This window comes from Arachis ipaensis, chromosome B6 (genome assembly GCF_059453495.1).
Source record: "Arachis ipaensis isolate K30076 ecotype BB chromosome B6, ASM5945349v1, whole genome shotgun sequence".
Taxonomy (NCBI): domain Eukaryota; kingdom Viridiplantae; phylum Streptophyta; class Magnoliopsida; order Fabales; family Fabaceae; genus Arachis; species Arachis ipaensis.
In genome coordinates, this window is record NC_142441.1 from 864,536 (window position 1) to 879,754 (window position 15,219).

A 15,219-nucleotide genomic window follows, 5' to 3' on the forward strand; every position below is an offset into this window, starting at 1 on the left:
ATTTTTTAAGTTCTCTTATGAAAAATTTTACTAAATTAAGTAGATTATTTGTAGTCAAATTAATTTTATTAAGAAATAAAATAAACCCTAAAAAAATCTGCCACAATTTAGTGGCGGTTTAACAGTAGAAGATACATGCACTGCCAAGATTGTTTTCTATAAAAATTAACAAACAACAAAAATATACACAATATTACCATCCACTTAATAATTTCATTTGGTGTTTTATGTGATCTTAAGATTATTATGTCACAACTTAATTCTAATAAATAATCAGATCACATACATATTGTTGCCCAAATAGTTATGTAATAAAACTTTAGTAACACTAATAATAAGATGGCACTATTTACATAAATTGAACGTGTAATAATGCAATGACTTTGAATATATTTCAGAGAGTGAATAGAATGAGAATGTGAATGATTTGGGTGTCCCATCGAAGCATCCATTTTTAACTCTCGAGCCTTGTGCTTGTTTTTGCTTTCCCTCCCTTCACCTTATTATTTCTCTTCTCTTTATTTCCCAAACTCAAATCAATCAATTTCCTAATTTCCTTACTTCAATTGCTGTTCTAAAAGTTACAACTTACTATTTGAATATTTAAATATTGAAAAAAAAATTAGTTTACAAAATTAAAATATATAATATTTCTTTTTTTTTTTTCATTCTTCTAAAAATAGATATAATTTATGCACAAATTAATTTTATTATGGAGAGGAATTTGGAGTAGGACGGTGTTATGGAGAGGAGGGAAACTTTACATGAGTGTGATGTTAGCAAGGTGCAAATTGGACTGTGCGAGTTGTTGGAGGAACACGGACTCTCCGAGTTATGGTAGCACAAGCCACGTGTCGCACGCTAGTGGCTCCCCAGCGACGGTGCCCCTTTAACCCCACAACTCGGACTCCTTGCATGCGTACCCTCATTTTTCCTTCCTTGCTTCCTTCCTCACCCAGTTTAAATAACTCCATCTTCTTCCTCCATGAAAACTTACGGCTGCTTCATCCTTTGAGTTAAAAAAAAATAAAAAGTCCAAGAAATCAAAATCCACAACTCGAACCCAGCGAGCTGTTGATCCTAATTTAAAAAATAACTAATAATCAAAACGGACCCTCCGATTTCATTCACATAAAAGCACAAATCGCATGGTCCGATACGCTTTATGTGAATGTCCAGATCTCCTCTTCATACAAAACGGATTCTTCGATTTGCTAACAAAATTTTAAAAACAATGAAATCGGATGGTCCAACTTCTTAACACCATCTCTAAGAAAAAGTTGTTCTACATATTGGTATAGCACCTCTATAATCCATAACCCGGCACAACACATTCACAGCTTCTATAACTAAAAATATCAGCCTAATTTATGCATCAATTATTCACTTGAAGTGTAGGTAACAATATTTTTTATAATAAAAAACCTAATGATGAAATTTATATTTACAAGATCAACTCAATGTACATTTATTTTCTTTTTGTAAGAAAAAAAATAGGATAAATTGTTTGATCTCTTATTTTATAAGTCAAGGTTATTATTAAACATCTAAAATAAAATTATAAAATACCTAAAAATGTTAACTTATTTAATTAAATTTTTATAGTTATTATAAATTTCATGGAAACATTTATAAAAAATATCACATAAATTAAGAGATCACAATATAACATTACATCAATGTAGTTAATTACCTACCGGGAAGCAATTAACTTCATCATCCATTTACTTTATTGCCCTTTATCACTATGCATTATTAGATAATTCTTAGAAAAAAATAGCATTCATAACTTGATAATATATAGGAATTAAAATCTTGAAGATGTATTATAATAATACCGATAAATATCACAAAAAGTTTTTTTTTTTTTTTTAACCCTTACTTTTATAAGAGCTTATTGAATAACGTGTAACCCATCTTTTATATGAGCTAGTTTAATTTTTATGCTTGATATAAATACCTTCAATTCTAATAAGACATGTGAGTTTATTATTCAAAGTTTGTTACTTGTTATTGGTCTACAAATTAAACAAATGTTCAGCCCTACAAATTTCATATTAAGCATGAATAATATCCAGTCTTAGAATTGATTGGATGTGTTGGATTCTACATGTCCTAGAGAGATACATCATCTACTACAATGTCTTTATAAAATTTTGAATATTTTTCTTTATGAACCAATTTTTAAACCCACTAAAATCCATCATAAGTTTGAATGATTTTTCATCTAATACACTGAAAGGAAAACAAATAATATCGATAGTTTTACAAGAATTTTGTGACGGTTTTAAATTGTCGCTAAACGAATTTACGACACTTTATAGATAACTGTCCTTTAGTTACACTTGATTTAATATATAATAATCAATACTTTATTTTGTTAAAAAATCACTACATTTTATTTCATAAACCTTAGTATTTTATAAAGATTTAGGATTTTAAGTTTAGATACTCATCCGAAGAATAAACAGCTAAAATTAAGCTATTGTGGTTATTATTAAACTCAAAAGAGATGATAAAATTAGAAATTATATATATATAATTAAAAATTCATTCAGATAAAGATATCAAAAACTTTTTTTTTTAAATATATTTTAAATAATTAAAATTTAATACATATGACCAATTAAACTGTGTTATTTTTATTAAAATTAGACCGAACAAATAAATTATCCTATCTAATAAGCTAATCTTTTAAAGTTAGGTTGTCCTTTAATTTGAGCTTAAGGTCATAACAATTGAACGAATTGATGCCTCAATCTTCAAAATATGCAAGTACAACGATATAATGGGTAGATTGCAAAATCAAACAAATTAAAACAAGTGTTGATAAGATAAGAATGAAAATGAAATATTTTTTTCGTGGTCCCCATTTAATATAACAATATATAGTAGATGACATAGTTATGGGTTATTTTTCTAGCTAGGGTTGGGTCCAAAAATGAGTGTTTTTGCATGTGAGTGAAATGATGTGTGATGAGAATTTAGATTATGTATAGAGCGAAGATCTTGGGTTATAGGTTTCTCTTTAAGTGGATTATAGGCTTCGTTCTCAGCCGATAAATTGTCATCATGTCTCAACCAAGGTAACACACGCTAGCTTTCACCAACTACGTCTCTTCTTTCCTTTAATTCAATTCAATTAATTAGGGATTAGAAAATGGAACCACCCTTTTGTTTATCGTCATCATGAGATGAAGAGCACAAAACAAAAACACTATTTATTTCCTTTTTCTCTTCTCTTTTAAATTCCATTATTATTATTTGTTTATTTCTTGAGACAACTTTTATGCGCATGCATTTGTGCCTAGGTAGTGCCCTTATTAGGAACATCAACACATGTTTTTGGCTTAATTATTCTGTCGATTTTTATAATTTTATTAAATTTTTAATTAAGTCTTTATTTATTTTATTTTTTATTAGATTCGTATACCATATTAACTTTGTAACTAAATTTTTATTGTGATAAAAATATTAAAATTAACAAAATATTTTGTTAAACTATATAAAATATTCAGTCAAGTATTAGGCATATTTATTTTGTTTAACAGAATATTCTATTAATTTCAACGTTTTTATCACAGTAGAGACTTACTTACAAAATTTAATATAGTATATAGATTCAATTGAAAAAAAAAACAAATATAAAAACCTAATTAAAAATTCAATAAAATTATAGGGATCGATACAGTAATTAAACTCATATTTTTACTAATAATTTATTTTTAGTGTTATTTGTTTATTAAATTTATAAAAGAAATTATAGAAATATATAGAGTAAAATATATTATTTAATTTTCTTGGTATATTTTTAACTAGTTTATAATGCAATTCTGAAAATAAAAAAAAAATGGTTATAATGTCTTTTCCTAAAAATGGAATAAAATAATAAATCATGCATGATCTCATATATACACGCTTAGAAATTAAAGGATTCTTTTAACGTATTGGATGGTAGGAAGTACCTTTTATCATTTTCTTTTTAGCTGTATTATCTATTTCCAATTATTGTCCAATATTATATATTGACCAAAATTTTCATATTATCTTATTCTCTTCAAAAGTTGTTAAGAGTAAATACTTATTATGATAGTAATTATATGATTATAAATTTCAACAAAAAGAAGTACTACGGCATACTTATCAGTGTATATCTTTTTCCAAAGTTACAGGAGCTAGAGAGCTGGAAGCTAAGTAGAAACTATGCATACTTTAATTTTATTCTATTCAAACTTAGGGTGGCTTTCCTTAGGGATTTAATTTCATTTTTCAATATACATAGCTTCTTCCTACAAATAAAAAAGTTTGGGTCAGTCCAAGTTTACTTAGCACATTTATGTAATGATTCATATATACTACGAATTGCTATTAAAATTAAATAATTTTTTTTTTTACCTTAAATAGTTATGGATGTAATATAGGAATATACAAATATGGAACATTAATAAGTCTTGAGAGTAAAAGGTGGGCTCTAGTAGCATGAAAGCCTCAACAGTCTTGGGTTAGCATTCTGTTTGGTCTTTTTTTATTAGGCCTATATATAAACTTTAATTGGATCAACCATATATTAGTACACAATAATTTAGTGTGCGGTTTCGGAGTCAACCCATGTAAAAGGTCAACCTAATTATTACAAAAAAAAAGGGGTCAACCTAATTAAACTTTTTTTTTTCTTTCGCACCATATCCCCCATTCCGACACGTCAATGACTAATCCATCACGAATCTGAGCTTCATTTAAGGGTTTGCCGCTAGCCAATGGGTTACTACATACACAAGGCAAGATTCAAATCTCCGACGCTTGTTTAAACGGACTAGTAAGTTAACCACTAGACCAACTCAACTTGTTAACCTAATTAAACTTTAATAGCTCTATACTTGGATGGCATGATTTCTCTAAGAAGAAGTAGATAACATGATTTCTCAATTTTTTGTTTCAATAATTGCATAATGTTTTGACACTCAAAGGAGATAGGAGCACAATACAAGAAAAATCAAGCCACTCAAAAAGAATGAAAAAAAAATAAAATGAAAGGACCATTGCATAGAAAACCAACTAGAAATCAAATTAATAAGCATAGTGAATAACAAAAGGAAAAGACCATAACACCGTTTGAATCAAGATGGTTCTATTTCTGCCTGGATGATTAATTTGAAGTGAGCCATCTTCATTTTTGCAACATCGATCTTCAAAAATGTTAACACACTCATTTGCTGTATCAATTTATGACTAATATAAAGATGCCACCTTCAGTTAAAGGTCAGTGGTCACAGCCACCTAATTCTCCAAGCAATATTTGATTAACCTAAGTATGTAGCCCTTTCTTAATTTGCCTCTTTCCTAGGTAGCCCCACAGCTACCTTACCCACTCTTGGATGTCTACTTTGGCCTTTTAGATAGCCCTTTATAATGTTTGATTCTTTTCTAGATAAAAAAAAAATGTTTGGTAAACTCATTTGTTAAATTTACAGATAGCATAGATATTAAATTCTAAATTTCTAACTATACATTTGATACAGAGATTTAATTTTATGATTTTCAAATAGTAGATGAATGATTAAGATTTGACGCTTATACTATGAACATCAAAATCATGGGTCAATTTATCATTATATCAATACTATGAATTCATGTCTAATGGGTCATATCTCATACTTAGATATGGCAATGCAGGTTAGTATTATAGCGCACGTAAATATTGAACATTGTTTCACGTTATTAAGTAGGGAATCAGAACTAAAACTGAAATAATGTTGTCAAGAATTAATTAGATTACATTTATTTAAGAATATATCAAATTTTTCACAACGATATAAAACGAAACAGATTACTAGAGAAAGCCATAAGATATAAGATTTCATAGCAAAGTTTTCCAGTTCATTTAATTACTGGCCAAGTTGCCACAAATATCTTGGCACTGGACTTACAAGGCATACAGATATTAGATAATACATAACCAAACTTTGAAGATTGCAGTTTTTTTCCTGAGATCCTAAACAAAGATACTTACTTAGCTTCTAGCAGAACATTTCACAGCATACATGTTATTATTTACATAAAACTCCAGAATGATAAAGTAAAGTCCTTGTTGCATTTTAATTTAATTGTTGCTAGATGTAAATGTAGTAGCTACTACACTTGAGACCATGGAATCCACTCCACACACATTCTTACCCCTGCAGATCTTGTAGTATCCATCCTCTCCCCAGCTCTCTCCCCATGAATTCTTGATGATCCAGAATGGCTTGTCCTTGAAGCGAATGGGAGCATATCCGGCCGCGCCATAACCCACTAGGAGCACGCCATGATCCAGATTCTTGCCGCAGATGTAGGGGCATGAGACTCCCCCTATGTATGTCTGCATGAATATTGCATTGATACCAACTGTACCAAGCAAAGCAAAAAACAGAACATCAAACTTTGCCAAACACAGTTCTTCAGATGAGGAAGTAAGGAAACAATTTAAGATTAGGTACCTGCAAGAGGGCCATGCTTCACTAGATTTGCAGCAATTTGGTCTTCATCAAGGGAAACCACACTGAAATTTGCAACCGTAGCTGCGACCTTGCTCTTGTCGAATTTGCAGGTCTCGTCTCTTCCAGTGTAAGGATAGTCCTTCTCTGTCTGTACTCCTCCAGCCTGGAGTATGTAGTCAAAAGCATTGTTCATCAACCCACCATTGCAGCCTGCGTCACATGCTCCATATTCTTCTGGATCACACTGCAAGTCATAGATTCATAGCTGTTAACTCAACTTCAAACCACAACTATGTAAATCCATCAAATGACCACCTTGTGTTCTATTCTAAATCATGTCAGGAAAACATTAAGATCTTAAATCTTCATAATGATTTCTTATATGTTGATTCACTCATCAATCATCATGGTTCTAAGATAAGCGGTATATCATATAGCAGGTGCTGGTTAATTTTACTATCTGTGTGGGAATCTTTTGTTAAAGGGTAAATTAAATCACATCAATTTTTCAGATTACACACAATACCTCTCAATTTGCAAGTTAGTTTATAAAATTTATAGTATGTAGTATTCTCTAATCTCAAAAAACATATCAATGTAATTAAACATCATAATTGATAACCACAACGATTTCATGAAAATTTAAATAAGCATATGAGGACGAACCACATGGTCACAGTCTACAAGCTGTTGCTCACTAAGGCTGACAAGCTCTCCGGTGGACAGATAATGAGCTCCTTCCAAAGCTCCAGTCGTGCTAAACGACCAACATGAACCACAAGAGCCCTGAAAACACCATCATCAATAAGAGTTAGCCGAGCAGGGGTCATCAATCAAGAGAAAATTACCAACACCAACATGGACCACAAACTTTTGTTACCTAGCTAGTCATGTTTTCAGTCCAGTACACATATGCTTTTACTAAGAGATTCAGAAAAATTTAACATAAAAATAAAACTTAGGTTAAATTAGCATGATCAAATATTTTTGGAAGTGCTTAACTGAAAATACCTCCAACTTGACATTTTGAGTTAATACTTAATACTTGAAAATTAGACTTAACCAACCTATATACTTCAAATAAACTTTATCAGTAAACTAAATAATAATAATAATAATAATAATAATAATAATAATATACTAAGAGTTATTTATTATTTTTGGCCATTAAGTTAATTTTTTTAGTCTAATAATCTAACAACTAATTTTATCTCATTTTTTTAAATATTAATAACTATTAGAGACTAAAAATAATAAATTTTAATAGCTCAATAATAATAATAATAATACGTACCTGGTTCTTGACTGGAGTAACAGCTCCCTTGTCACGCCAATCGAAATTCTCTGGAAGATCGCTCGTCGGCAGGATTGGAGCCTTGTTAGCGCTCGACGGAAGCCGCAGCGGCTTCAACCCAAGGTACTGCCTCTTGAACTCCTCCGGCGTCAGATCGGAGAATTTCGTGACACCGTGCTCCGCCGACGGATCCAGCTTCGCGTGCAGCTTCGCCCTCCTCAGGTTCGCCCTACATCGCACCGATCAAACAAAACCAGTTACAGTGACAACTCTCAACTAACAATACCAGAAAAATAACCGTCATCTGACGAACTATATTCATTCAGTCACGTGCTATAATAAGAAACATAAACATGTAAGCTTATTCGCCAGATCTACGATATAAAGCATCGATTTATTCTCTAACAAACTAAACAGAAGTTTGTTACTGAATTAAGTCACGTGCTTAATAACAGTAGAGATTGGAGTAACTAACTGGAAGACGCCAAAGCGGTAATCGTGCTCTTCTTGAGTGGCATAAGACTTTCCGAACTTAGTCTTGAAGGTTGTGAAGTGGTGCTCGGCGTTGAGCATGTGATGGTCTCCATCGGTTACTTGACGGATCAAGGGATCCGCTTGGTCGTCGACGGCGGTTGCGACGGCGGCGACGAGGAGGAGGAGGAGGAGGGAGAGGCGAGCCATTGTTTGGTCAATGGAGATGAGAGTGGATTGAAGATATTTTTGGAATCCGTGGGGGAATTTAATTAGGGGTTGGGTGATGTTAGGTTGGGACACGTGGAGATATGTTATTGGTCGGTCGCTTTCTGCTCCATTGTGAGTTCAGTCCTCACATGATCACTGCCACGTGGCTCTTCTTTGTTCATCCATTCTTTCTGTGCAAAGGTGTCATCTTTGGGTTTTGATATTTTCCAATTCATAATGTCATTTTAATTATATTAAATGCAATATAGACTAGAGTAACTTTATAATCAACTAATTTCTTTTAATTTTAGCATCTTTAAATTTTCATGTAATTATGGTGTAATAATTAATTTTTTTCATTCCTTAAATATCTATAAACATCAATATATGGATATAAGATTAGATCCTCTTCTCTAGATAATAATTAAACTTGTTTTATTTTATTATTAGAATTAGATAGATTTATATCTCCTAATACTCATAATACATAACAACTTTATTAAATTCTGGACAGCATGTAATTAGAAAAAAAAAATGAATAATTCTACATCATTGGATGAAATCTCACACCATTAAAAATATCATTAATAGCTATTTGATGGCTACAAATCACAAAAGTTGCTCGTCCTCTAACACTCCTCATATATAAATATACCGTCTCATGTTTATTGTTTATATTTCTCATCATATTATTTTTATGAATAAGTATACGAAATTAATTTTTAATTAATTAATATTAGTAATGTTTTATTGTCAAAATACCTTTCTTAATTTTTTTTTTTGAAAAAAAAATATTTGGGGTTTAATATTTAAAATTTTATATGTAAATGTAATTTTAAAAGGTAGTCTATTTATATTGACTAAAAATAATTTCGGTTTGCTAATGAAACTCTATTTTTAATTATATTGCTTACTGCCTCTCATTTGAATATATTATTATCAATTTAAACAAAAGCAATACATTGAAAATCAATATTGATAATGAACTTTAATTATTGCACTAATAATATAAAAGTTTTATATATTGTCGTTCCATTAAATCTTATTATTTGGTACTATATTTAAATAATAACTATAAAAATATATAATTAACTCTCTATATTCATCAATATAATGCGACAGTGGTATAGAAAAGTTATACTATAAGTTAAACACATAAGAAATTAAATTCTTAGTTTATAAGTAATTGTTTTGGTACAACAAAACTTTCGTCCTCACGTTGCACAAGTAAAGTGCCAAATGTAATTTAATATTGAGAAAGGAAAAAATATCTGCATTCTCCACTAATATTAATTTATTTATCCAAATCCTGATGTTCTATAACATTGCAAATTATAGGCGAATACTTTTTTTTTTGTATAATTATTATAAAATTGAGGTTTAAAGAGTGTTCATATTTGTATTAGTAAAGCAAAAGATCTCAAGGTTTAATTACGAATTACTAAAAATTTGATGCCACCATGTTTGATTAAAGGTAATTACTTTATTGGTTCCTATAGTTTTACGAAATTTTTAATTAGGTCCTTATATTTTTTTTCCTTTTAATTGAGTCATTGCACCAATTTTTTTTTAATTTGGTCCTTACGCTTTTTTTTTTCTTTTATTTAGGTTTCTATACCAATTTTTTTTTTCAGTTGAGTCCCTATAAAATTAAGTCAATTAATACTAAGAGGGACTTAATTGAAAAAAAAAATTAATACAGGGACCCAATTAAAAAAAAAATATAGGAACCTAATTGAAAATTTCACGAAATTATAAGGACTAACAGAATAATTTAACCTTAATTAAATTATATAAGCTTAATTGAGCTTAAATTGATGTTATATATATACATAATAAGTTAATAACAATCTTTTTCAATATACCGATATATATTATGTACGTTTTTGTATTGAAGCTAATAAGTTTAAGTTTAGATATCAAAAGTTCGTTCACTTATTGTATGTGTCTCTTTTGCATGAATTTCTATGCATTATTATTATGTTAATTTTTTTGCTACCAATTTGTCGTTGCATTTCATTATCTTTCAACGTCCTTTAATTTAATTAAATATTTCGATCCTAAAACCAAACCCTATTCAATGTTACGTTTCTAAGCTTCTTATCTTTTCTTAATATCTTTACTTTAAATGTCTTTATCAATCAATTTTTTAAAGCCACCTTTTCCACACGCAAGTTGCTTCATTTTATAATAATTCTTTGATTCTTTCCATAATCTTCCGCATAAAACAAGTAAATTTATAAATTCAACATAAAATACGTGCCATTAGCTTTGGAATCAAAGGATAGAGATGCTTTAATTTCAAAGAATTGGAGCTAATTTGATTCCAAATCCTGCTTTTTCTGTTTTTTCCAACTTCCATCAGTGACGATTGTTTTTTCTGTTAATTAATATATATATATTAATTAACATACCCAAAAAAATTTGATATATTAAGGTTTGAGGTGTATGTGGGCTTAAATTATGAGAAGTATTTATGCTTTTAACTAAAAATACTAAATAGTATGTCTTTCTCCAAGAACCATGGTAAGATAGAAGAAAAGGAGGGGAAGGAAAAAGGATTATTTAATATTAAAAGATGGAAAATTTGTATATTAAACAAGGCTTGGCATGCCCCATGCCTCTGAATAATCAAATTTATCGGGTTTAAAATTTTAAATAAAAAAATAAAAATAAAAAAGGCATGGCAGTCCACGAGGACATATAAATAATTATGCTATTAAATTCTACATAAATATCATCGTTTTGAACCAATATTTAATCAGTAATAATTTACTCTCATATTTATAGAAATTTGTACAAAAAAATATAATTTATATTTATATTTATTAAAATTTGTACATATAAATTAATAAAATATATTTATTAAAAATAATTTAATATTTATATTAATCAAACAATGACGAGGCTAAAAATTGCTATCTCTAAGAATTTCTCTTAGTTTTTTTTTTTTTGGACAGGAGGAATTTTTCTTAGTTTAAAAGTCACATTCATCTTTTTTGTTTTTTTGGGATGATTTTCATTTTTCTGGATGTAGATTGGGCCGGACACCCGACCCAAATACCCAACCCAGATTCAAACTATTCTTCTATTGTCTCGCTCTCTGTCTTTCTAATTCTCTGAGGGCCCAAAATATTAAAATTTTTCGGTCCACAATTTAAGGGTATGGTCAATAAAGTGACTTTTTTCGTCTTTGTTTCTTTGTGTGTTATCTTTCAAAATTATATTTTAACTTATGAATTTTATACCACGACTAAACCCAAACTAATTTTAAAATTATATATATTTTTGGTCAAGAATTTAAATTATATTGACGAGAGATAGTTTCGGCCTTTTGGGTCTTACTAATTTTGTTTTATAGACTATGTCTAAACAAGCTTTCATGAACTATATCACCCAATGCTTTAACTGTAAAAAAGGGCCCAAAATAATTTTTTGTATACCTTGTGGCCTGACAATAAAGTGTTTGTCAGGCCTTTTTGAAAGGCCCAACCCATTACAGCCAAAAAAGCTTACGGAATGAGAAAAAGAATAAAATACATTTTTTATTATGAAAGATTTTGGGTAAAGTATACTTTTTATCCTTAAAGTTTGACAAAAATTCCAAAAATACTCTTAAGTTTTATTTTGTTTTAATTTTATCCAAGAAGTTTTCGATTTGTAGCAAATATACCCCTGACGACTAATTTTTAAAAAAATTTAAGACCAATTCAACAATAATTTCATAAAATCAACCTTTCAACACAAACAAATTAAGCATAATTTTCATGCATTATCGTTAAATTGATCTTAAATTTTTTGAAAATTTAGTCGTCGAGAATATATTTGATGCAAATCGAAAATTTTTGGGACAAAATTGAAACAAAATAAAAGTCAGGGGTATTTTTAAAACTTTTGACAAACTTTAGGGAAAAAAATATACTTTACCTTCGACAAAGATACTCAATGTAAAGCTAAGTGTGTTTCAATTTTCATATTATTCTGGAAAAAATGTTATATGTACTATTTTTATGTATAATTTTTTTTGCGTATTTTTCATTTTTATATTAAAAGCGATTAATAAGAAATAAGAGAAAATACAATATTTGTCTCTCATATCATAAAAAAATATATACAAAAGAAGGTACAGAAAAAATGACACAAATATATTTTTATTTTCGCAAATGAGTTGATATACCATCATTACGTGTGCAATTATGGGACAAAAATGTTATAATGGTATTGATAATTTTGGGGGCACTCATCATGTTCACAAACATAATACGTTTATATGAATGGAACGGTGGATAAGTCGTCATCAATTTAACTCATATCCACCCTTTATTAGGAACTATAATTTATTTCAATTATTATTTGCAATGAGCAACATGACATGATCTTTATTATTTTAGTTGTGCCTGCTCAGTAGAACAAAAATGAATATAACGAACATTGTAATAATTTAATTATATATACATGATTAGAAATTAATATGTGAAAGTTTATTAGGAAAGTATGACCAAAGTAACTTTGTATAAAATTAAAAATAATATAAAAATTAAATTAAAAAATAATATATAAAATTAAAAATAATATAAAAATTAAATTAAAAAATAAAAAATTTAATTATAAATTTAGTGAAACTATATACACCATTAAATTTTTAAAATATTAATAAATGATGTTTAGAAATAGTCCATCAAGTGGAATTTTGAATAATGTATGTGGACACATTGTTATTGTGAAATTTCCAACATGAATGGTCAGACACCGCCATGCGTCCAACACTTATAATCATGAACAAATAGGAATCTTCTTTGTCAACTTTGGAAGATTTTCACACCAACTTTTTCTTCCATGGACAAAAAGATTATTCTCAACACCATCTTCTCACTACAAAAAAAAAAAAAATAATAATAATAATAAAATAAAATAATCATCAATTTAGCGACCGATTTTTTTCTCAACTTTTTTTTAGTAAAATGATCAACATTAAGTTAATTGTAGACCTTGTCATTTTAATTTGGATACTTCTTCCACAAAATACTTTACTCCAATGAACATGTTGGATTGCAGAAATAGTAATCCTAATAAATGAATTATTAGAGATAAGGAGAGAGAGAGAATACATACGTTTATGTTAGAGATAGGCTTTAAGTATATTAGGTTTATGGTTTAGATTTTATATTTACATTTTGTTATTTAGTTACACTTGTGAGAGAGAATTGACTTTTAGTTAATTAATATTAGTTATTTTTTTATAATAACATTTTCAATTTTTATTTTTTAAAGAATTTAGGATTTAGATTTAAATTTTAAAAATTAAGACGTAGGTTTATTATTTAAAGTTTAAAATTTAAAAAAATTAGTTAATATTAGCTGAAAAATTAACTTTTTAATTGAATTTATATAATAAATTTTAATATAATTCATATTTAAATTCAACTAATTTTTCATTCAAAATTGTTGAAGGTGTAGTGAGAGTAGCAAGAGAATGTGCAGGTTCAGAGAAAAACAGAGAAGAGAAAGATGGAAACATGACTTGAATCAGAAAATGGCAAAACTCAACTAACTGTGAGACATAACAAGCCTTATATACAAGCATAGATATAATGAGTTAAGTTCAACTCATTTATTACGTTCACACACACACACTATACTATCATACACACGCATAACAGCTGATAGTGCTCTACTCTAACCACTTTATGATAAATATCTCCACTAGCTAACTAATTCAGCTATTTAGTAACTAAATGGTTAGTTTGTTAGTCTCTCAACTCATATGTCAGGTAACACCTTCCCTCAAATTAGGAGTACAAATGTCTAGTAGTCCTAACTTGCCGTAGAGAGTGGAAAAGGTTTTCGGTGCAAGTGGCTTTGTCAATAGGTCTGCTATTTGTTCATGAGTCGAGATAGGAAGTAGATGGATGAGTTTTTCCATCACCTTGTCTCTTACCACATGGCAATCAACCTCAATATGCTTCGTTCGTTCGTGAAAGACTGGATTGTGAGCAATGTGGATGGCTGCTTGGCTATCACAGTATAGACTTATAGGTTTCTCCAGTACAAAACCCAAGTCACTTAGGACTTTCTTTAGCCAAATTGCTTCTCTAGTGGCTGAGGCCAACGCTCGATATTCTACTTTAGCAGAAGATGATGCCACAGTCGTTTGTTTCTTGCTTTTCCATGAAACAATCGAATTCCCAATGTAAAAGCAGTAGGCAAATATAGATCTTCACGAATCAGGGCATGCCGCCCAATCAGAGTCACTAAATCCTGACACTAGCAGATCAGACTTGGACGGGAAGAACAACCCGATTGCAGGTGCCATCTTGATATATCTCAAATTTCTATATGCTGCCTTGAGGTGCAAAGTGGTTGGTTTCTCAAGAAATTGGCTGAGCTTGCCAATTGCGAAACTAATTTCTGGCCTTGTGTTAGCCAGATAAAGGAGTTTGCCAATTAGCTTCCTATATGCGCTGTTGTCAGGTAGTAATTCCCCCTCATCTTTTGTCAACTTAGTGCCATAATCCATTGGGATCGAAGCTGGTTTGCACTCCTCCATTTCAGAGTCTCGTAATAAATCCAAGGCATATTTCCGTTGGTATAAAGCAATGCCTTCCCTGCTTCGAGCAATTTCCATCCCTAGGAAGAACTTTAAATCACCAATGTCCTTAATACGAAACTTCTCATGCAACAATGCCTTAATGGAATTGATTTCACTCATGTCGTTCCCTGCCAACACCACATCATCTATGTAAACTAATAGTGTAGTGAAGCCACTGC

At 29.7% G+C, this 15,219-nt stretch overlaps 1 protein-coding gene across 1 annotated transcript; it reads right to left on the reverse strand.

Moving 5' to 3' along the window:
* Positions 1-5,855: 5,855 nt before the first annotated feature.
* On the reverse strand, positions 5,856-8,480 carry LOC107645286 (cysteine proteinase 15A). The gene is made up of 5 exons (XM_016349274.2): positions 8,246-8,480; positions 7,771-7,999; positions 7,143-7,262; positions 6,477-6,720; positions 5,856-6,384 (listed from the first exon to the last, which is right to left on the reverse strand). Exons 1-5 carry the CDS (start codon positions 8,449-8,451, stop codon positions 6,101-6,103), a joined length of 1,083 nt encoding a protein of 360 aa, XP_016204760.2. The 5' UTR covers positions 8,452-8,480; the 3' UTR covers positions 5,856-6,100.
* Between the last annotated feature and the right edge of the window lie 6,739 nt (positions 8,481-15,219).

Excerpts from the sequence above, each read along its gene's own strand:
- LOC107645286 (XM_016349274.2), bottom strand. The coding sequence starts at position 8,451 with ATGGCTCGCCTCTCCCTCCTCCTCCTCCTCCTCGTCGCCGCCGTCGCA. Across the intron at positions 8,000-8,245 it reads TACCGCTTTGGCGTCTTCCA|GGCGAACCTGAGGAGGGCGA; the intron begins GTTAGTTACTCC and ends GGTGCGATGTAG. Across the intron at positions 6,385-6,476 it reads GAAGCATGGCCCTCTTGCAG|TTGGTATCAATGCAATATTC; the intron begins GTACCTAATCTT and ends TGCTTGGTACAG.